The 23,533-nt window shown below is 46.4% G+C and overlaps 1 protein-coding gene across 1 annotated transcript; it reads left to right on the top strand.

Annotated features, from left to right (window-relative positions):
- Positions 1 to 5,747: 5,747 nt before the first annotated feature.
- Rps15a (ribosomal protein S15a) lies at positions 5,748 to 10,972 on the top strand. The gene is made up of 5 exons (XM_077802759.1): positions 5,748 to 5,830; positions 6,796 to 6,933; positions 7,463 to 7,542; positions 9,701 to 9,786; positions 10,836 to 10,972. Exons 2-5 carry the CDS (start codon positions 6,801 to 6,803, stop codon positions 10,927 to 10,929), a joined length of 393 nt encoding a protein of 130 aa, XP_077658885.1. The 5' UTR covers positions 5,748 to 5,830; positions 6,796 to 6,800; the 3' UTR covers positions 10,930 to 10,972.
- The last annotated feature ends 12,561 nt before the right edge of the window (positions 10,973 to 23,533 follow it).

Genomic DNA, 23,533 nt, shown 5'->3' with positions numbered 1-23,533 from the left:
AATAAGCCTGTTTTCTTATCTGGATTTTTTTTTGTGTGTGAATACATGTTCTACCAATAACTACTTTAGCAGTTTTAATCCTGTATTATTTCTTCTACTTTGTTTTGTGTAAAGGGGAAGAATAAAAGTTTTAAAAAGCTGGAACCTCTTCCGTAGTCTCATTTTTTTCTTTTGTTGTTTGTTTTTGTACCAGGGATTGAACCCAGGGGCACTTAACCACCAAGCCACATCCCCAGTCCTTTTCTGTATTTTATGTAGAGAGAGGGTCTCACTGAGTTGCTTAGGGTCTTGCTAAGTTGCTGAGGCTGGGTTTGAACTTGCGATCCTCCTGCCTCGGCCCCCCTAGCCACAGGGATTACAGGCCTGTGCCACCAGGCCTGGCTCACTTTGTTTTTAACTGAACCAACTTAGTGTTCAGGGGGGATGGATTTCTAAATCCACTCCATGTGATCATTACATGACTCTAAGATACTCTTTAAAATAAAAGGCTTACACCCAGGCACCATGCTGTATTAGGTGGAAGAGGAAATAGAGTAAGGGGGGCAGAGTGTGAGGGGCCGGCTGGAGGAAGGGGCAGGAATAAGGCCTGGGACCTGGCTCACTGCTTGACATACAAGAGGTGCTTGGTAAGTTATGGGTGGGTGACTTCTGTATTTTTTGGTACTGGGGATTGAACCCAAGAGTGCTTTGTCACTAAGCTATATCCCCAGTCCTTTTAATATTTTTATTTTGAAACAGGGTCTTGCCAAGTTGTGAGGTTGGCCTTGAACTTGAAATCCTCTTGCCTCAGCTTCCGAAGTAGCCTGGATTACAGCTGTATACCACCAGGCCTGACCTGTCTTCTCTTGAAACACTTTAGAATTGGACCTCAAATGTTTTACCTTTGGGTCTCACTGGCTACACTTGGTGGGTTCTGAGAACCAGTTTGGTAACAAATTAAGTTCTGAGCTCCTCTACCCCTGAGCAAAGCTATAGATCTTATTTGTAGCCTTCTGAGGGTTTGGTGATGTGCTGTAAGGGACACCCCAACCCAAGGTCACCACAGGGTTTCCAATGGTCGCTTGATGCTTTGAAATGCTGGCCTTGAGCCCTGGTGCTGGGGTCCTATGATTCCCAGTTCACATGGGAGGAGACTTGGAATGAACCTCCCAAGAGGTCCTAGGTTTTTGTTTTTGGTTTATTCTTGGTTCATGGCCCCCTGAGCTTCCCTCCACCCTGTATGGCTTGGAAGTTTTAAAGGGGGGAATTTCATACCAGCAGTTCATCTTCAGTATATTACCGTTTATTTCACTATGATCATGATCAGTCCTGTTCCAAGACCTCAGCAGGTCCCAGTTTGCCTACAACAAAAACCATAAACCTGCTGGGCATGATGACGCACGCCTGTCATCCAAGCTACTGGGGAAGCTGAGGCCGGAGGATCGAAAGTTCTAGGCCATAACAGCAGGACTGTCAAAAACAAAAAAATCACAAACTTGTAGGGAAGTTTATATAGCATTCTTTTGTTTATTTATTTATTTTACTTTGAGACAAGGTCTCACTAAGTTACTGAGGCTGGCCTTCACCTTGCAATTCTTTTGGGTGGGGTGGTACCCGGATTGACCTCAGGGGCACCCAACCACTGAGCCACACCCCCAGGCATATTTTGCATTTTATTTAGACATAGGTCACTCAGTTCGCTTAGCACCTCGCTTTTGCTGAGGCTAGCTTTGAACTTGTGATCCTCCTGTCTCAGTCTCCTGAGCCACTGGGATTACAGGCATGAGCCACCGTGCCCGGTCTCAGCCCAATTTATTATTTTGAGACAGTCTCACTAAATTGCTGAGGCTGCCCTTAAATTTGTGATCCTTCTTCTTCAGCACAGGGATTTCAGGAGTGTACCACTATGCCTGGCCCCTTTAAGCTCTTGATCAATGTTAAGAATAGAGCTGTTTTGGGCAACACAGCAAGATCCTATCTCAGTCCTTTGACACACACTTTGGTGTGTGTGTGTGTGGGGGTTTGCTAAGAATACCTACTTTTACAGCCTTTTTTTTTTTGGTACTGGGGATTGAATCTGGGGGTACTTTACCACTGAGCCACATCCCCAGCCCTTTTTATTTTTGAGATAGGTCTTGCTAAGTTGCTTAGGGCCTCGCTAAATTGGTTAAGCTGGTCTTGAACTTGTGATCCTCCTGCCTCAGCCTCTGGAGTTGCAGGGATTACAGGCGTGTATCACCTGCCTGGCTCCGTGATCCTTTTTTACCAAGTAATTTTCACTAGTATTTTAGACAAATAACCTCTTCTTTGCTTTGACTTTTTAAACAAAAGGTAATTTTATGATTGAGTCCATTTAAGCTGGCTGCAGTAGCACAAACTCAGCAACTCAGAGAGGCCCTAAGCAGCTAAGAGGAATGCTGTCTCAAAGTAAAAAATAAAAAGGGCGGGGGATGTGGCTCCATGGTTGCATGCTTGCCTAGCATGCATGAGACCCTGGGTTTGATCCCCAGCACCACAAAAACAAGAACCATCAAAAAAATTAAATAAATAAAAAGCACTTAAGAAAAGCACTTGGTGGCAGTCACAGATTGGTAATACCCTCATGACACAGATCAAGTAGCATTTGACAATTCCCTAGGTCACTTCTATGTGTGGAGCTGGGTGTGGTGGTGTATTTCTGTAATCCCAGCCACTCAGGAGGCTGAGGCAAGAAGATCACAAATTCAAGGCCAGCCTCGGCAATTTAGCAAGGCCCTCTCAAAAAACAAAAGTTTGGGGATGTGGCTCTATTGTGAAGTGCCCCTGAATTCAATCCCCAGTACCAAAAAAAAAAAAAAAAAAAAAAAAGTAGGGGGGGCAGTAGACATTCTAGGATTATGACAACATGCCCTCCCTTTTATTGAGACAGGGTCTTGCTGTGTTGCTCTAAACAGCCTCATTTTTAACATTGATCAAGAGTTAGAGAGGCCAGGCAGAGTGCTACACTTCTGAAATCCCTGTGGTTTGGGAAGCTGAGGCAGGAGGATCTCTCATACAACAATCCAAATCTCTAAAGGGCTGAAAATGATAATTTTGTTCCCCCTGCTCCCCAGCACCTGCTACAACACCTGGCACATGGCAGGTACTCATGAGATGTTTGTTGAATGTATAAATGAAAGCAGTACATGGAGGGTGCATGTGCTAATATTCTACTTATGTTAAGGCTCTTGAAGGAAAGTGATTTTGTTCCCATAATTTCTCAACTGTTGCTAAGGCCCTCAGTTACGGTAAAGTGCAGTTTTAGTAAAACAAGTCATCAATGTATATGGAACTAGTATGAAAAAAGAATTTTCACTTAAAAAGCAAATAGTCCTTCTGTAACAAAATATAAGCAGGGAATGCTAAATCCCTGAGACATAGGAACCGGAAGCTTTGTTTTTGTCAAAGTTTGCTTATAATCTGAGACATGGTGGCTGCGAATGTGGCGGACTGAGACAGTGTAGAATAACTGCAGGGAGTAGAGTCACTCCCTGCTATGAATTCTGTCATTTATCCTCCTGGGAACCTCAAGTGATTGCTGGTATCATCCTCACTTTATAGAAGAGGAAACGGATTTGCTTATTCACTTATTCATCTACTGTGTATCAGCTTCCTGTGTGCCAGGTACTTATCTAGAAGTTGGGAATGTAGCGGTGAAATCTCTGCTTGCTTGGAACCCGATGGTCCAGGGCTGGGAGACTGACATAGTTATACTTCCAATGTGTCAAGTGGAAAGCGCTATGGAGAAACATGGAGGCAGGGCTGGGGGTGGTGGGCAGGAAGAGGGCTGTGTGTGTGGTTGTGTGTGGCTGAACAGAGAGCAGAGAGAAGCTGGGGACCTCTTGGCTGACTTGTGGGGAGAAATGCTCAGGCTCAGTCACAGGGAAAAGCAAAGTCAAAGGCTCTGTGGTGGAGCAAGCTTGGAGTGTTAAAAAAAAAAATGCAAGCCAGGGGAGATATGGGGTTGGGGGCAGGGATGAGGTTTGGTGTGTAAGGAGAGGTTTGCACCAAGTAGGACCTTATAAGCCTTGTTAGGAATTTGGATTTTACTAAGAATGACGGGGGTGGGAGGGGCGGAGTGCTCTTTGAGGGTGCCTGCTCTGACTTCAGTTTTAAAAGGGTTATTCTGATTGCCATGTGGGAAAGACATGGTGGGCAAAGGGGAAGTTGAGGGTGGAAGCTATGAGGTAAGAGGGTTCTTGCAAATATTTCAAAAGTGAGTTAACTTAGATCACCCAGTTCCAAGAGAAGGTGGAGCCAGAGTTCTCTTCCTCTTAGTTGATCAGACCTTGGGCCCTAGGCTGTACCCAAAACTCTGTGCTCTGTCCAGAGGTAAAATTGTGAGCATCTACTAAGTATGTGCTAGACTTTGTTCAAGCCCCTTACCATCACTACCTCATCTGTTCCTTGAAACAACCTTTAAGAGGAAGCTTTTATTATTAGTAGTAGTAGTACCCCCAGTCTACAACTGGGGAAGGTCCAGAAAGAATAAATGACTAAACCAAACTAGTTCTCGTCTGGGTGCAGCCCAGTGGATAAAAGCCATTGATTCAGAATTCTGGGTGTTAATTTCAAATCATTTGTGACTCTTTTCCAAACCGTGTATTCTGGAACTGGGAAAAAGCAGCTGGACCTCCAATAAGTAAGTTCTAAGATTTAGAATAAAAAAGAAACTACCAACTAACAAAACATTTTAACATACACACGAGTCTCAAAAAAAAGAAAAAAAAAAAAAAAGGATGTGGAGGAAAGGAAGTTAAATGCCCTCCCAGAGGCAATGGCTTCTCTGGATTCTTCCAGGCTGCAAGCATCAAACTTCATTCTAAATGGTGGATGGTGGCGCACGCCTGTAATCCCAGACCCCGGAACCTGACGATCACAAGTTCGAGGACAGCTTCAGCAATTTAGGGAGGCCACCCTCCACCCGCCGTGTGTGTGTGTGTGTGTGTGTGTGTGTGTGTGTGTGTGAGCGCGCTCAGCTCTTTCTCCTTTTTAGGTTGAGACAGGGTCTCGCTGAGTTGCGTAGCGCCTCCTCAATTTCTGAGGCTGGCTTTGAATTTGTGATCCTCCTGCCTCAGCCGCTGGGATTACCGGCGTGCGCCGCGCCCGGCAGCAAGACTCTATTTCAAAATGAGAAATAAAGAGGCCTGGGGAGGTAGCTCAGTGGTAAAGAGCCCTTGGGTTCAACCCGCAGCACCAAATTAAAAAAAAAAAAAAGTTGTGAACTATTATTGTAATTAAAATTAGCAAATATCCAGGGCTTTTTTTTCGCGGATTCTTATTTTTGCACAGTAAGTGCTAAAAATTCGTCGAATCTCCAATGTTTTCCTTACCTGTGCCTCTCCTCCAGGACTCACCTGGGGAGGTAGATTCTATCGATTCTCAACTGCGAATGCCTGAAGAGGCTCCGCCCCTACATCCACCTTTAACTAGCTCTATTTTTCCCTGGCGTTACTCTGAAAGTCTCGCGAGAGCTCACCCGCTTCCCATAACACTGTGCGCTCGCCCCTCCCGTCCTCTTTCCGCCATCTTTTCGTGCCGGTAAGTAACTCTCTCTGAGAGCTTCAACTCCATCCGTCGGCTATCAGAGCCATCCCGAGTCTGAGCCTAGGCTTCGATGCCCTGCGAAGACTATGGGACCCTCCTGGGCCGGGGATCCTGGCCTTGTGAGGACCTGGGCACAGTTAGAGAAGACCCTGGCCGGGCGCCCCACCCTTTGCACCCGGGGATCCCGGGCACGAGGGGTGCAGGCCACATTGCTCTGAAAACCGGAGCTTTCGACCCGCGGGAAAGGCAGTAGTCCTGGCAACCCCGGTTCGGCCTGCGGCGCTTGGTACTTCCTTTAGCGGCTGAGGCAGCGCTTTGGCTCGGGCAGGCGGGAAGCATCGGGGACGGTGGCCGGGGTGGGTCGTGCAGCTTGTTGCTGCGGGCGCTGAGCCGGGAAAGTCGCGTTGTGCCGGGATCGGCACTTTGAGGGGCACTGACCTCAGCCTTCTGTGCTTCGGGTTTCCTCCTCAGACCCTTTGGTTTTGTTGGACTTTAGGAAGCAGCTTGGATCTTCACGCTCGGCGCTTGTAACACGCTGTGGCTTCCGTACATAGGAGCTTTTGAAACTTTATTTCCAACTCCTGTACTTTTAAAAATAAAATTGTGAAATTCCCAAAATACATATGAATCAAGTTTTAATGTGCTGTGTGATAGGTGAATAAGGTTTTGCATTATTCCATTTCCTCCTTTGGCATGGTTTTAGCAGCGCAAGGACTGACTGCAGCATTAACAGATTCAATAAAAAGTAAATATATGGAAAGAATCATTATTAGTGTGCCTGCAGTTTGTGTCCGTTGAAAGACACCATTCGTGGTGGCTTGTAGTGGAAATGTTTGCCACTGTGGTACACTTGGGTTTGGGTACCTTAACCTGGTATAGGGAAATATCAGGTTTTAGTGTATTTAATAGATGAACATTAAGTAGCATTTTTGGATATGAGAAGGTTGAAAGTGAATTAACTTAAAGGACATTGTTAATAAGACGGGTGTTGGCTGATTTTCAAACTTGGGAAACATTGCTGATGATTCTTGGCTTAAGTTCTCAATAGTGGGGTGTGCCTGACATTTTCTTTTGGATAGCTGGCACTTCCCACCATAGTGGGGAATTTTCCTGGGTGCCCGGAATATTGCATAGACTTAAAAAAGCTTCCTTACAAGGGGACTAGAAGGAAAAGAGTGGTACTGTGATGGCTGGATGTATATTACTGTTGGCAATTCCATTTTGTAAAACCCATTTTGTCTTCCTGAACAGCCATAATGGTGCGCATGAACGTCCTGGCTGATGCTCTCAAGAGCATCAACAATGCCGAAAAGAGAGGCAAACGCCAGGTCCTTATTAGGCCGTGCTCCAAAGTCATTGTCCGGTTTCTAACTGTGATGATGAAGCATGGTGAGTGTGTTGCCCTGTTTTGTGTCAGACTCTTTAAGGAACCAGTCCTGTAGAAATGGGGTGGGGGAAGTGTGTCAGTCACACCTGGGAAGTAATACTGTTGAATTGTGGGTCTTGGAAGAAGAGGTAGGTCATTTGTACAAATGAAACTGCTGAAGAGTCATGAAGCTTGTGTCTGGGAGCTAAGTGACAATCTTTGCAATACAGATAGGCTCCTGAGCTTTTTCAAGAGTTCTTTGGAATGGAAAGGAAGGGTTGTTGCTTTGTGTCTTTGACACAACTAGTCTTTGGAAGTGGGAAACTGAAGGGGCAAAGGGATTGTAATCCCTTTTAGAATTGCAGGTTGGTTTCTTTTGGGTGCTGCTCCCAGAATTTTATATAGTGAAAACTTAATTCTGGTGCACATCAACTGTCATTCCAGGTGAGGGAGAATACTCTAGTAGGCAAGAGCAGGCATATTAAGAGAAGCATGAAGGTTCAAGTCTCAAATTGATGTCTTTTATTTTATATGGTTTTTTACATTGTATAGGTTACATTGGCGAATTTGAAATCATTGATGATCACCGAGCTGGGAAAATTGTTGTCAACCTCACAGGCAGGTTAAACAAGGTAAGGATTGATTTACACACTGCAGAGCCTTAAGAATTCTCTAACTTTGTAAGGGTTTTTATAAATACCAAATAGTGGTGCCATAGTCGTTCATTTCTTTCATATCACATCTAACTTTGTTCTCCGGGGTGTTTGCAGTTGTCAGTTTCATGTGGTATGTGAGCTGTCTGAAGAGAGATGAGGGGTGATTACCGAAACTCTAATGGTAGTGGTATTTGACTTTTGGATTCTATATTGTCCACCTCAATGGTTTGAACTTGGGTAGCTTAACTTGGCCTTTCTCTTTAGGTGATTTTGTTTTTTTTTTTAAATGCATCTTGTAACTTTGCATAAATGGTGTTCAGTGAATTGATTTAAAGGGCAATGTTCAGGCATGGGCTTCACTTGTGTCTTTGAGGTCTAGTCTGCATTTCAATTCGATTTATCATCAGTATAACCAGAGAGACCTATTTTTAAAAATTATTTTTATTAGTGCATTATAGTCATACATAATAGTGGGGTTCATTTTGAAATATTCATAAATCCACACAGTTTACTTCCATATCAATCCCCAGTGCTTTCCCTCTCCTCTCCCCTGGTCCTTTCCTTTGGGTAGACCTGTTTGATTCTGATCCATATGACTTTGTGATTGGATTGGTTGCATGTATTTGGGAGCTGGTGTCAGCCAGTTAGGTAACTGAGCTGCTACTCTGCTTTCTGCATTCAGGCTCATGCATAGCTTTTGGATTTGCAAGGAGCAGGTCCTGTAGTCCAACATAGATGGGTAAAAAGAACAGGCCAAGAAAGTGGGTTTCCAAAGTCATGCTACCAGCAGTGAGTGGCTGGATTGGTAGGGTTATTTGATAATCCAGCTGGTTTTACAAAGTTGTTTCCTTGTATGATGAATGTGCATCATGTTAAGTAAAAACTACAGAATCTGAAGTTTTTGTGAAAGATTTGAAGAACTTTGCAAGGCTGCTTTTTGGTAATGCTGCTGAGGTGAACCCAGGGCAGCACAGGCTGTACTGCTGAGCTACATCCTCAGTCTCCCTTGCCCCCTCCCAGTTAATTAATTGGTTAATTAATTAATTAATTTTGGTGGGCTATCAGGATTGAACTCAGAGACACTCAACCACTGAGCCCCATCCCCAGCCCTATTTTGTATTTTATTTAGAGATAGAGTCTCACTGAGTTGCTTAGTGCCTGGCTTTTGCTGAGACTTGCTTTGAACACACTGTCTTCCTGCCTCAGCCTCCTGAGTGGCTAGGATTACAGGTATGTGCCACTGTGCCTGGCCTGTTGATTTTTTTTGACAGGGACTTGCAGAGTTACAGAGGCCTTGAACTTGGTCCTACCTCGGTCCCCTGAGTGGTTGGAATTAAGGTGTGCGCCACCATGCCCTGCTACAAGGCTAATTTTAAGCCTATTGTTTTGTTATAGTATTAGCCATTAGAAGAACTGAAAGTAGGGTTTGGAATCACCATTCTTTCTCATTCTGACCCTCACAGTACGTTTTTGAAGTGGAAAGGAATGTCTCCTAAGTGTACTAGTGATTTATAGAGTGGATTTTGTGAACGAAGTTCTTAAGTTAGTAGATGCTTGAACATTTGTTTTAGGATTTGCATATAGTCAAGTGATTAAAGTGTCAGATGCTCTTGTTCTAGAGGATGGTTACTGTGTCCAGTAGCAAAGAAATGGAATTAATTGAAAGAACTGCTTCTTTGTGCCTTCTGTCAGAGTCAATTGGGAACATTTGCCTGAGTTCATAGGACACTGTCACTCAGAAATGAAGTAATAGCAGTACTAAGTAGCTCAGTGCCTATTCTTAGATGTTTAAATATTTTGTATTTTTAGTTTCTAGGTTCACTATTTGACCCCACAGATTCATTTCTGTGAAGTGTGAAGATTGTCTGACCCTAGTCTTACTTGACTTGGGCTCTCAGCTCTCCAGCCCCCAGGATACACACTAGCGATACTGTGCTGCCAGTATTGCTTTCCTTCTCTTTTTCATGACTTTTTCTTGTGGGCAGGCGTAGTCTCGCTTTGATATTTGTTAATGACATTTACATCAGATTAGGTTCCCATAAAATGTTGGTTTGCTTTGTGTTGCTTAGTTTTTCTGTTTAGTGGTGAAAGTGTAAACAATTTAATTAAAAAAAAATTTTGTTTTCTTTCCCAGTGTGGAGTGATAAGCCCCAGATTTGATGTGCAACTCAAAGACTTGGAAAAATGGCAGAATAATCTGCTCCCATCCCGTCAGTTTGGGTAAGTTGATTTTCCTCAAATAGAAACATTAGTGCTATAAATTGCTGTGATGCAGCTTGGTTGCTTTTGTTTTTTTCTCCCAGTCAGCTTGACTTAAAAATTAGCTCAGGTGCCACGTTGCATGTGTTAGGCTTTAGGTTCTGAGACACAGTCTAGACTGATAGCAGCAGAATTAAGGTCCACTTTGATGTCTGCTTTCTGCATATAGTGCAGTTCCCATCTGTGTTACCTGTGATTGCTGGACTGGCTTCTGAATCGCAGGCTTTGATGAAAGAAAGCTTGAGTTTAATATCTTTCTCTTAATCCTCATTTTCCCACATGAAAGAATTGAGAGCCTTGATTTCCTCATCTGTAAAAATGGTAATGCAGGTTGCCACCTCTAATCCAGAAATCTGAAATGCTCCAAAACCAAGAACTTTTTTGAGTATCAACATGATGCTCAAAAAAGTTTCGGTTTTTGGATTAGAGATGCTTTGAATACTACCTGACTTAATTCTGGTAAAGCTCTTGAGGATCTGAAACGGTAAATGCTGTTGTGGTTAAGAACTGAAGTCCTCTAAGTCCCCCAATTGTGTTTGTGATATGGGTGAATATGGTCTCACTTCATGATTGTTACTGTATTGGATGTTCTTTGGAGAATTAGTTCTGTCCAATAATGATGCTGATATGTTGCATTGGTCTCATAGTAAGCCATGGGGTAAAACTCATGTCTCTTACCCAAGTGCATAAAGTGGCAACATTTTAAGTTAAAGGAGTTTCCTGCCTTTGCTTTTAGTTAAGCTTAAAATCTCCATGTTTGCAGAGGTCAGGGCTCTGAACGTGTGGAGATGGGGGTCTCTGGATTTGGATCTTTGGTTTCAGGAGTCATGTTTGCATGCTGCTGGCCCAGATAGTCCCCAGCTTGTGTGGCAACATCAGTGCCCGTGTGGCTCATAGGGAGGCACGCTTACCCACTGAGAGGCGTGGTGTTTTTCTTCTGTAGCAGAAAGCAGCCGCATGTTAACTGTTAAGCTCACCAGTCTTGTTTTTTTTTTCTCCTCACTTCATAGTTTCATTGTATTGACAACCTCTGCTGGCATCATGGACCACGAAGAAGCAAGAAGAAAACACACAGGAGGAAAAATCCTGGGATTCTTTTTCTAGGGATGTAAAATATACATATAATAAAATGCCTCACTGGACTCTCCTTCTACTTGGTTGTTTTGAGCTTTCATGGCAGTGTACAGCTGCTGTGCTAATTGGTGAATGCTGTTTCCCTGGAGTGACCAAGATAGTCTTGCAGTCATACCGTGTCATGGTTCACCTGAGAATGCTGGGTATGGCCCTAGGTTGTTGAATATGGGTTGAGGTTCAGGTTCTGGAGACTTAGTTTATACCCTGGAAGGACTGGGGATTTCCAGTGGAGCTTGACAACACATTTTATGTACTGTTGTAAATATTGCTAAAAACGTGGTTATCACTTCTGACTGTGTAAGTGCTCATAAGACAGGCAGGTAAAGTCCACAGCTCCCCGCCTCATCTCACAGTGAACTCTGTGGCACGTCAGTAACATTTTAGCTGTATTTGTTAGTAAAAGAGTCACTTTTTAAACACCTTTGGGAACGCTGAGGCATGGCATTTTTCTTCTGTAGACCTGTCACAGCATGGGGGGGTGTTGGCTCATTTTGTTCTGTCTGCAGTTAGTTGGCAAGAGCATCAATCTGATTTCCTTGCATTACAGGATGGTTTCTTTGCATTTGAATTGTTAGGAAGATTTCAGGGGTAACAGGACCTGGAGGCAATTTGGACTCCTTTGCTGGGAAGAGCTCAACCACCACAGAGCAGCAGGGGAGATAAGAGTAGGGCTGTGTCACCCTCTGCCCAGCCACCAGCCCAGTGCAAATTAACAAGGACCACATTAAGGCAAGGAAATTGGACCACTGAATTTTTACCAACAGTTTTAATTACAGCAAGTAATTGATCATAAAATGGGTTTTTCAATTGTGTATCTTTTTTTAAAAAATTTTTTTTTCAGTTGGATACAATACCTTTATTTTATTTATTTTTATGTGGTGCTGAGGATTGAACCCAGGGTGTTCCGCTTGCTAGGCGAGCGTTCTACTACTGAACCATAATCCCAGCCCATGCAATTGCATATCTTTACACTGATTTACATTTATTTAATTTACTTGAATATCAAGTTAGTGCAGGCTAGACTTGATTCTGTGGATCTGGCCAAGGAGAACTGTCCATGTGGACAGAAGTTACGTGCCAGGCATGGAGTGGGAAGAATGGGGGAGTTGACAGGCCCATTCTGTTCCTCAGTTGTCTTCTATGGGCCAGAAGATGATGGGATTGGACTTTGGGCTTTGTAAGACCTAATTACAGGGTCTGGTGGACCTCTCTGTTATCTAGGTTGGACATTTTCAGAGAAGGCTGAGTTTACTTGTCATATGAAAAAGATTCTTTTGGTAACTATCCCTTAAGGGCTACTTTGAGGGTGGGTCGAGTAGTTCCTCAAAGCACTGTGAACTATCTACCTGAGTAGAAATGTGGTCCCTTGTCAAGTCATCTAAAGGGGCTTATGAGAACTCAAGTTTTCCTAACTTCCTAAGATGGATGTGTTAACCTAGCTGGCTGAGTACAAGGGGGAAAGGAAGGGTCTCTGGGGAACTAAGTTTCTAGTTTTGAGAAATAGAAAACCAGGCTTAGGGACGTGTTTGTGCAAAATTATTTTCGCATATTCTGCTAGTACCTGGATCTCCACTACAAGCTTTATTCTGGTGTTCCTGCAGTCAGTGGTTGAGTTTGAGGAGCTAACTTGAGCAGCCATGTGAACAGTCATTTCAGAGTCTCCTTGCTGATGAGAAGTGTGGGGCTCCCGCCTGGCATTGACTAGGACTTTTCTTACCCAGATGTGGCAGCAGTGAGTCATCTCTTCAGCCCAGAGTGGAGTGCTCCATTCTCATTTGAGGTGATTACAAGGAGGCTCTCAGCCCAGATTATTCTGTATATCAAAGGTGTTCAGTTTTGTGGGGTTCACAGCTCAGCCTGAACATGTGCTGGGAAAACTAAAAAAGCAGTGTGACAAGTATGGGGAATGTTGTGATTGCTACCTTACAGAAGAGAGTCCCAGGGGAAATACCTATTTTGTAAAAGGGACAAAATTCTCTTAATATGCATAAACATCTCCCTTTCCACAAAAGCCCAGCTCTTTAGTATTTAATAGTATTTTCAGTGTTTACTTTGCTTGGCTATGATCGCTCTGTAATGGGAGTTTAGATCCTGCTGCTGTTGTTGGTCACCATCTTGGCAAACACTTGTTAGGACTTGTTCTAGAAGGGGCTCAGGCCACCGAAAGTGCCAGCCTAAGAAGCTGGAGTGCAGAGCTGCTGGTCACTGAGCTGGTGGGAATGCACCGTCACAGGGCAGGCCTGGTGCAGGTGCTGGGGCCATAGCCACACGTTCGTTTAGTAGCTGGGTGGCCTTCTGAGAAGGGCCTTGTAAGATGTGGGAGGTAGCCAGGAATGCCAGAGACTGGCCCTGGACATAGGGCCAACACCAGCCCCTTGAAAATGAGGCATCTCATGTTTAGAAACCCATGAGGAGGAACGCAGCTTCTGGCCGTGCTGTCCTCCATTGTCTGTCATGAGGGGACTGGAACCTCCCTCACCTGCCGGGGAAGATGGAAGCTGCTTCGTAGTGTTCACCTCTAAGCACTTTACTTCGCAGTTGTGTTTGTCAGTGAGTTGGGGGCCCGGAGGGTCTTCAAAGAGCTGACGTAGGCTCCAGGGAGGCAGGGGCTAGGCTGTCTTGGTGTTTTGTTTTGATTTCCTTTTGCAGTGCTGGGAGATGGAACCCAGTGCCTTAATAAACCCATGTGGATTGAATCATCAGCTTTTCCCGGGTATGGACTTTTAAATTCGAAATAAGGCCTGAAAATAGCCTTTTGTGCAGCTCCTGTGTGTCCTTTGAACTGGCCAGAGTTGAGAAGAAAAATCTGAATAGGAAGAAAGTACCAGATCAGTTGATGGATTTTTTTTATGTATTGGGGTCCTGGGGATTGGACCCAGGGAGGGGCACTCCTGCACTGAGCTACATTCTTTTGAGATGGTCTCTTAAGTTGCCATGGCTGACCTCAAACCTGGTTTTCCTCCTACCTCTGCCTCCTGAAAGCTGGGATCATAGGGTGCACCACTGCACCTGGCTCAGTGATACATTCTTTTATTTTATCAAGGAAGCAGATGGCCTTGGCCATCTGACACCCTGTAAGTAGATAAGTGACCTGAGGTTGCTTGGTGGGGGCTAGCCCTCAGAGTTTGGGGGGCTGGGCTAGTTTTGTATTCCTGCTGCCTGCATGACTTGCACAGGGCCAAGTTACACACTCTACCCAGCCAGCATTCTGCCACTGCTGGCCACCAGGTGTCCTGGACTGGGGACAGGAGGGAGTGATGGCATCTTGGATGGTCCAGGCCCACCTGGACATAGTATGAAAAGGGGCCCCAGCACCTGCCCTGTCCCTGGGCTCTGGGTCTAGGATCCACAGATAGGTGAATAGGTGTCCGGTACGTGAAAAAGGTGCAGCGCTTAACACATTAGTCTAGACATCCCATAGTGCCTTTGATCAGAGGCTGAGAGAGAGTCACAATTCAGAAGACTGCAGAGCTCGCCGAGGGCCTCCTGCACACTTAGCAGGTTTTGCGCACCAGTGCGTGCTAAGTGTCTCCTTTTAGAGGCTCTTTGGCTTTGCCTCAATGGGAGGAGTGCCAGAGCCAAGAGCACTCCTTTCTAAGAGGCCTCTCCTTCGCTCCAAGCTGGGAGCTCACTTTGTGCTTCTAGCATCACACTGTTTCCCAAAATATGCCTGCTCCTCCTGCGACCGCCACGGGCTTCACCCTTCCTGGAGTACCTGTGCCTCTTCCCTGACACCTTCCTAAGAGCCTTAAATGTCACTTCCACGGTAAATCTTACGCTCAGGAGAATGTGTTTTTATACTTCCTGTCACCTGTCCTAAAAGCATGCCCTGAGAAGGTAATGCAGACAGGATAATGCCAAAGGACAGACGTGATGTCTTTGTCGTGGTTTTGGAACCTGGGAAGTTCAAGCCAAACGGGTGGCGAGAACTTGGGTTCTACTTCCTTTAACGCCACATTCTTTGGAAAGGAGGAGGTCTGCTCCTCCCAAGGGCGGAGAGTGGAGAGCTCAGACTGAGAGGGGCCCAGGTCTCCATCTTATCAGGCATCCTTTCTGTAAGGGTGGCCCTTCAATGGCCTATGACCTCTTAAAGTTCCCACCACTTACTATGAGCGGCAATTAGATTTCAGCAGCAGATGTCCACCTAAGGGTGATGCATGTGGTATCTAATTTCAGCTCAACACTTCCACATCATGGGTACCATTTTCTGCTCCAATATTTCCAGTTACGAAAGGGAAGCCCAGAACATAAAGCCTTTTATCTAACATGCTAGAAGTGATCAAGCCAGAGTTTAAATGCTTCTAGCCCACAGTCTGCTCCATTTAGGCTCTGTATCATGATGTATCTCATGTTCTCATCTCTCCCACTGTTTAGAAGATGTTTACTGTGGCTGGGCACATCTGTGGGCTTGGAGCCTGGAGATCTCTTAATACATGAGCTCTTCAGGGCAAAACCCGATACTTATCTGTTATTTCCAACATCTTACCCATCAAAGGGAGTGTCACCATCCTTTTAAAAACTCTTGAGTTGGCTGTGGTGGCACATGCTTGTTAACCTCAAAGACTCAGGAGGCTGAGGCAGGAGGATTGCAAATTCAAGAACCATCTGAGCAATTTAGCAATACCCTGTCTAAAAAAAAAATGTAGCTCAGTGTTAGAGTGCTCCTGGGTTAAAAAAAAAAAAGAAAAATCCTATAACAAAACATCTCTGACCCTCATGGTCAGTGGACAGGATGCGTAATCTTCACGCCTGTAATCCTAGCAATTTGGAAGCCTGAGGCAGGAGGATCACAAGTTCAAGACTAATCTCAGCAGTTGAGTAGCTCACAATAGTAAAGTGCCTCTGTGTTCAATCCCTAGGGCTTTTTTTTTTTTTTTTTTTTTTTTTTTAGTATAGTCCTAGTTAGTGCCTCTTTTACATCGTTGAGTCCACAGGATCCCTGAACCACAAAGTCTGAAAGCATCAGGCAATAGAATGAGATGTGGGCAGGATTCTAGTTCAATAATTTCACTGTCTTACCACCCAAGTGGCAAGTAATCGGTTTTTAGTGATCTAAGGAGTAATGGAAATGCTGAGGTCACCCAGAAAATAATGCAAGGGAGCAATGAACCTGGTTCAGAAAGGGGCTTTGGAGTCCAATGGCTTCTTGCTTATGTGAACTTGAGCCAGTGGCTTTTTTTTTTTTTTTTTAAGTGGCTCTGGGGAAGGAGTCCAGGGTCTTGTGCATGCTGGGAAAGCCCTGTACCCCTTGAGTTAACCTAACCCCTACCTTGTCTTTCTGTGATTCATTTACTCCTCTTTTGTGGGGGGCAGTTGCCATATTGGGGGTTGGACCCTGGGTGCTCTACCATGACCCACCCCTCCAGTTCTTTTTATTGTTTTATTTCAAGAGAGAGCCCACAAGTTTCTGAGGCTGGCTTCCAACTTGATCCTCCTGCCTCAGCCTCCTGAGTCTGGGGTTATAAGTATGTGCCACTGTGCCTGGCAGTTCCCTCCTGCTTACGTAGGTACGACAGTAGTCTTTACTGTAGGTTGTGGAGATATAATTTTTGTAAAGCCCTGGGGTGGTAATTAGAGCTATCTACCAAATCCCCTGTCCTCCCTTTGTGGGCACGTGGCAGGATGTACTTTGCCTTGACCAATTCTGGCCATTGAGCTGTGTGTGAACCCAGGGGATGCTGAGTCACTTCCATGTGGGGACACTTAGTGGCTGCTGTAAGTCCTCAGTGCTCATCTTTGCTGCAGTGCCCTGGCCTGGGAGCCCCGGGATGATGTGGAGGCCAAGCCATCCCACCGTGGTGTGCAGCGAAAGCAGAGTGCCTCCTGGGTACACTGAATTGCCGAGATTTCCATTTATTGCTCATCTGGCCAATCTGGATTGATACTGGTCCTTAGAACAACCTCTGACATTTAATAAGGGTTTGTTAAATTATAGGAAGGAAAACACTGAGGTCAAGAGGACTAAAGGGATTACCTCTGAGTGGGGGTCTGGAGACCCTCTGGGGTCCCGTTCCCAGCAAGCTTTTCCCAAGACCTCCTCCATCCACGTGGCTCCCCCGTACCCTTTCCTCACCCAGCCTCTGGCACAGGTGCTCAGCCTCTGACTGGGACCCCGAGCCGATCCGTGTTGATGATACCTTAGGGTCCTGGAGCCGGGGCCATGCGAGGGTTGTCTCTATAAAGTGGTGGAAATTGTGAGAGAGCACCTTGGGCGCTACTGATGTCGGGCTTCTCACGGGAAAGGTAATTTTGCCAGGAATAAACAATGAAGGGGTCTTCCCCCAGCAGCACAGTCCTTTGGTGCGTGAGTCTGGGATCCCTGGTGTCCCCGAGGTGCAGCCGCACCCCTGCCCTCAGCCCATTTTAGTGCATAAGGGTCACATTCTCTTTGGCCACTTAAAGTGGGGGGAGGTTAATTCTGGTCATTTGCAAGGAAACAATCCCTGTTCTTCCTACTTCCAACTGCTTCCCTGCTCAGCTCTGGGACTTCCTGGGGCTCAGTGTCTTCATCTGTTGAATAAAATCCAGGGCCGCAGTCCAGCCTGCTGTATCCTGAGTGTGCCGCGTCGCCAGCCGGGGAAGCCGAGCTGGCTGGTTTGATTTATTGAAGGGCACAAGGGAACTCATGGAAGCCCTGGAAGGTCAGAGAATTCGTTTGGAGGCTTCGCAGCTAGAAGTGGCATCCCCATGACACCCCTGGCCATCCAGTGGGGACACCACTGCAGCTGGGACCAGGCACCCTGCCGCAAACTGCCCGGCCCCGGGCCGGTTGAGTCCCGCTCCTGCTGCCGAGCACTGCCTGCGGCACCCCTGCTGAGCGATCCCCTGCTGAGCTGTCAGTGCACACGGGCTTGCAATCTTGCAACCCAGTTGGGCACAAAAACACAAGCCAGTCAAACTGAGACAAAGTTTTATTTAGAGAGAGGCCGTGTGCGTCCCCTAACAGGTGGGTCCGCCACGTGTCTGTTCTACCTGAGCCGGGGGGTTTCCCCTTCCCCCGGAACACCCTCCTACCATCCTTTCCCAACCAATGGGAACTCTCCCATTACAAGAGTGACATGAGTAACCTGAGTCCTGAAAATGGGCCCAGCTGGACAGCATGAGTCCAATTACCATATGAATGTGAATTGCTGGCTGGCAGTCAATAAAATCCAAAGGTGCCTGTATCAATATTTTTGCTGTGGCTCCTAACAGCACCCTCCCTCTGCCTTGCTGTGTCCCTGACATGCTCACGAGGGCCTGACAGCTCAAGGCTTCTCTGTGTCCCTCACTAGAGTCAGTTCCGCCCTGAGCCTTTCTCATGTCACCCTCTGTCGCAGGCTTTCTCAGCCTTGGCAGTGTTGGCTCTGTGGGCCGGTGGTGTCTGTGTTGTGAGGGATGGCAGGCGCACCGTGGGGTTAACAGCATCCCCAGCCACCTCCCGCCAGGTGCCAGTCAAGACCGTCAGAAATGTTTCCAAATGGTGCCAAATGGTCCCTGGGGTGGGGGCCAAAATGACTCCTAGTGGAGAACAACTGTGCTACTGAACCAAAGGTCACTCCTAACTGCAAAGGGACAGTTCCCAGGCTAAGACTTGAAAGGAGGCCATGTACTTTGTGCCTTTAAAAATCTTAAATCCATGGTGGCGCGTGCCTATATCCCAGCAACTCAGGAGGCTGAGGCGGGAGAATCGCCTATTCAAGGCCAGCCTTAGCAACTTAGTGAGGCTGTAAGCAACGTAGCAAGACCCTGTCTCTAAATAAAAAATAAAAAGGGCTGAGGGTGTGAATCAGTGGTGAAGCCCCCGAAGTTCAACCCCTGGTACAACTAAAGTAAAAGTTATAAATCAAGCTAACAAGGCATTTAATAAAACATATTCTGTCCTTCCATCTTGACAGCTGAGCCACCATCGTACCAGCAACAGGAACAAAACTAAACAAATCTGGCTTTGTGTGACGAGAAGTTGGCAAAATAGCAAAGAAAACTAAATTTAATGATTGCACGTGTCTGGGCCAGTTGTTGGGCCAACATATTTGGGTGAGAAATAAAAGACGTTTATAATTTATAAACTATGTTTATTCCATCAAATTTGTTTATTTTGCTCTCAGTTCTGTAACATCACTAAGTATGTTGTCATAATAAAAGAATCTGCCATCATTCATATTCTACTAGTAGTGACAATCTAGAGGGTAAAAAAAACCCACTTTGAATGTTGAAATATATTTTCATGAATGACAGCACAGACAGTTCCCAACTTACGATGGTGTGACTTGCCATTTTTTGACTTTATCATGGGTGTCACAGTCATAAAGTCGATATCTGTTCGTAGAAATGACCTTGAATTTTGGATTGTGACCCTTCTTGGTCGAGTGCTGTGTGGGGTGACATTCTTGGGCCGTGCTGGACTTGGCTGTGCCAACCAGTGCTGTCCCCTGAGGGGACAATCTACACTCTGGTGTGCTGGGTGGCTGAGCTGGGATTTGAGGGGTTAGGCAGATTAAATGCATGTTTGGTTTCCAGTATTTTCAGTTTATAATGGAGTTATCAGGATATGACGTCACTATGAATTGAGGAGCATCTCTAAATGTAAAACTGAAAACAACTTTCAAAAGTTCAAAGCCTCTTAATAAAATTGCCTTTAAGGGGAGGGGCTAGGAATATAGCTCAGTGGTAGAGGGCCTGTCTAGCATGGGTGAGGCCCTGGGTTTGATTCTCAGTACTGCAAAAAAGGGAAAACACACACACACACACACACACACACACACACACACAAACACATTCACAAGTATTTGTAAAAGGCACATGTTTGTGATTCCAGCAACCCAGGAGGCTGAGGCAGGAGGATGCAAATTTAAGGTCAGGCTCAGCAATTTAATGAGACCCTCAATAAATTAGCAAGACCCTGACCCTTGACTCAACATTTTTTTAAAAAGGATGTACCTCAGTGGTCCAGTGCTCCTGACACCACCAACAAATGAAAAATAAATAAAAATTGGAGAGCAAAGTACACATGATATGAGTATCAAAGTTTTAGATAAAAACTTCTTAGAGCATAAATTGTTAATGTTTTAAAAACTTAAATCTTACCACACATTTACACTAAAGAACTTTTTGCAGTTCTAGTGTCCAATGTAGTCTAGTTGCTTTAAAGAACATGTGTTGCTTCCCACCTCCCCTGTCCAGGACTCACAGGTGCACATCAGGAAGGGGCGTGGCTTGCTGGATGGGATGGGTGGCACGCTCTTCCTCAGCGGCAGTGACGTGACCGAGGTGTACTTCTGGAACCACAGTGTAAAACACCAACAGAAACAGAAACGAGGGCTCTCTGCACTGCTGAGAAATGGCACTTATGTGAGGCCCATTGCGTTCACCCTCCCTGAGGAGAATGTAACTCAGAAATAATTTGTCCTTTCTCGTGTGTGTGTGTGTGTGTGTGTGTGTGTGTGTGTGTGTGTAAGGGCTTTTAAAACCTCCCTCCTGTACCAGGGTCAGCAGAAAGCCCTGTGCAGGCCCAGGGTGAGATGGATGCTCAGGAAAGGCCTGAAGAGCCTCGGCTGTCCTCTCTGGCTGGCCACAGACTGCGCAGGTAGGGGTGGAGGCGAGGCAGAGCAGGAGTGGCCGACGGGTTGAGGGACTGTGCCCCAGCACGGGATTTGCAAAGATCAGGAGGTGTGTTCCCTTTTTTCTTCCTTCTTCCTTTGTTCTTCTTTTTTGATGTTGTTGTTATTGTTGATCCCAGGGTCACTCAGGTAACTCTGTCAGACTACATGCTGACCAATAAGCCAAAAGAACTCAGACTTCAGGGGCAAAGAGTACCCACTTTCCACACACAGCGAAGGACATTCCCTAAACAATCACAATGACCACAGCGACAGTCAGCTCCAGGGGGAGGAGAATCTGATGGTCCTTGGTGCCGTCCAATATTTAAAATGTCCAAGCTGAGCGTGGTGGTATGCGCCTGTCATCCTAGCGACTTGGGAGGCTGAGGCAGGAGGATCACAAGTTCAAAGCCAGCCTTACCAACTTAGCGAGGCCCTAAGTAACTTAGTGAGACTCTGTCTCAAAATAAAAAATAGAAACAAAAAGGGCTGGGGATGTGGCTCAGGGGTTGAGCAACCCTGGGTTCAATTCCTGGTACCAAAAAAAGTCCAGTTTAAAAAAAAAATCAGAGGCATACAAAGAAACAGCAAAGTACGATTCATTCATGGGAAAAACAATTAATAAGCTCCTGATATGGCCAGCGGAATGCTGACCTAACACCTTTACGGGCCTCGTGTGTGCCAGGTGAGTGCTCTGCCTCCGAACTGCACCCCCGGCCACTACCAAAAAGCCTGGCTGTAAGTTTCACAAAGGCTTTTTTGGCTTTTTGGTCCCAGAGATTGAACTCAGGGACACTTAACCACTGAGCCCAATTATATATTTTATTTAGAGACAAGGTCTCACTGAGTTGCTTTAGGGCCTTGCTAAATTGCTGAGGCTGGCCTTGAACTTGAGATCCTCCGGTCTCGGCCTCCAGAGCTCCTGGGATCACGATACAGAGGCTCTTTCGAAGGGGGCAGAATCCATTGCTCTCAGCAGAGTGGAGTCCTGGACTGGCCACAGGGTCACACGCAGGTCCTCAGGAATGCTGATTTTAGCCATCAGTTCCATTTCCCTTTCCCCCTCCTCTTTTGTGGGTGAGAAGGGGAAGGATGATGTCAAGGGAAAAGCCACCAAATAAGTTTTGGACCAGCAAATCTCTCTCTCCCATCTTCTTTCCACACACACACACACACACACACACACACACACACACACACACAAAGAGGCCCTATTTTGGTGGCTGTGTTTAGAATCAACGTGTCCACGTGTGGCCCAAGACCCCCGGAGGTTTGGGGTCTTCTTTTCTCACTGTTGAAGCAGCTCTGGCCGCTGTGGGGTGAGGGCACTCATCTGTCTCCTCTTAAAAAACACTCGGCCTGGCGAAGCCCCAGGGGTGCCCAGGAGGGGAGCCCACAGAGCACCACGCCAACACCACGGCTGTCCCCAGAGAGAGGAGGCGACATTCCTGGGGTGTCCCAGGGACAGGGGCGGAGGACGTCACTGAGGGAACCTGTGAGTGGGAATGTGGGGCTGGACAGGGGTTGGACAGGGGGCTCTCCTGTTCTACCCATTCCCCTGCCAATGACTTAATTTCATTTTTCTTTTTTTTTTTTATGGTCGAATAGAACTCCACCGCGTGTGTACACCACATTTTCTTTATCCTTCATCCATTGATGGACACCTGGGCTGGCTCCAGAGTTTGGCAGTTGTGAATTTTGCTGCTATAAACGTGGGTGTGCCCGTGTCACTGTGGGGTGACTTTAATTCTTAAGGATACATACCTAGGAGTGATGTAGTTGGCTCATATGGTGGTGGTCCCAGGCCTAGTCTTTTTTTGGGGGGGGAGGGGTTACCCGGGATTGAACTCAGGGGCACTCCACCACGGAGCCCCATCCCCAGCCCTGTTTTGTATTTTATTTAGACACAGGGTCTCACTGAGTTGCTAAGTGCCTCGCTTTTGCGGAGGCTGGCTTTGAACTCGTGATCCTCCTGCCTCAGCCTCCTGAGCCGCTGGGATGACAGGTGTTCATCACCTGCCCAGCTCAGGCCTAGTCTTTGGAGGAAACTCATCCTGATTTCCGTAGTGGTTGTGCTGATTTACAATTCCAACAGTGTAGAAATTCGAACTCAGATTTTCCTGTGAGTCTTACAAGGTGGGTATCATTATCGTACCTACTTATGGATGAGGAAACTGAGTGGGGAGCAGTCACGCCACCCCACCATACAGCTCGCGTTTGCAGGAAGTCGTCACCACTGTGCCAGCTTCATAGACTTGTCATGAGTATTGCACGAGGGACCTGCTGAGTGGTACTCTAGGCTCTGGCACCGGAATAATGTTTAAGAAGTCACCTCGTCACAGCTGCGGTCATCAGTATCAGAACCCAAACATACAAGTGGGGCTTTCTCCGACTCTAACCTCCCATGTGCTTGTGATCAGCCACTCTTACAGACCAGGGAGGCTGGATGCAGGGCACACGCCTGTAACCCCAGCCCCTGGGGAGGCTGAGGCAGGAGCATCCCAAGTTCCAGGTCAGCCTCAGCAACTTCGTGAGCCCCTGTCTCAAACGAAAGAAAAATAATAAACAGGTCTGAGGTGTAAGTCTGCAGGAGAGCGCCCCCCAGTTCAGTCCTCACTAAAAAAATAAAAATAAATAAAAATAAAGGAATCCAGCAACTTAGCAAGTCCCTAAGCAGCTCAGTGAGACCCTGTCTCCAAATAAAATCCAGAGAAATGGTCGGGGATGTGGCTCAGTGGTTAAGTGCCCTTGGGCTCCATCCCCAGTACCAATAAAATAAAAAATAAAGTTAAAAAAAAGCAGAGGGTGGGTGGGGCGTGGGGCACATCATGTTTTGCAACTGAGTAGATGTTCCTCTCCTGTCTCTTTTCTCCCGTCATTCATGTCATCGCCTGGTCTCTCCAGTGGCCGTCCAAGGACCCCAGTGGTTCGAAAGACAACAGGGAGGTGGCCACTCCTCCGTGGCGGGTTCTGCGGGGGCCTGGTGGACAGGGAGC

This window comes from Urocitellus parryii, chromosome 9, assembly GCF_045843805.1.
Source record: "Urocitellus parryii isolate mUroPar1 chromosome 9, mUroPar1.hap1, whole genome shotgun sequence".
Lineage (NCBI taxonomy): Eukaryota > Metazoa > Chordata > Mammalia > Rodentia > Sciuridae > Urocitellus > Urocitellus parryii.
This window is presented reverse-complemented; position numbering and strand designations above follow the sequence as displayed.

Coding starts and splice junctions, on each gene's coding strand:
- Rps15a (XM_077802759.1), top strand. CDS start 6,801: ATGGTGCGCATGAACGTCCTGGCTGATGCTCTCAAGAGCATCAACAAT. Junction 7,543..9,700: donor TCACAGGCAGGTTAAACAAG/GTAAGGATTGAT, acceptor TTTCTTTCCCAG/TGTGGAGTGATAAGCCCCAG. Junction 9,787..10,835: donor CTCCCATCCCGTCAGTTTGG/GTAAGTTGATTT, acceptor CTCACTTCATAG/TTTCATTGTATTGACAACCT.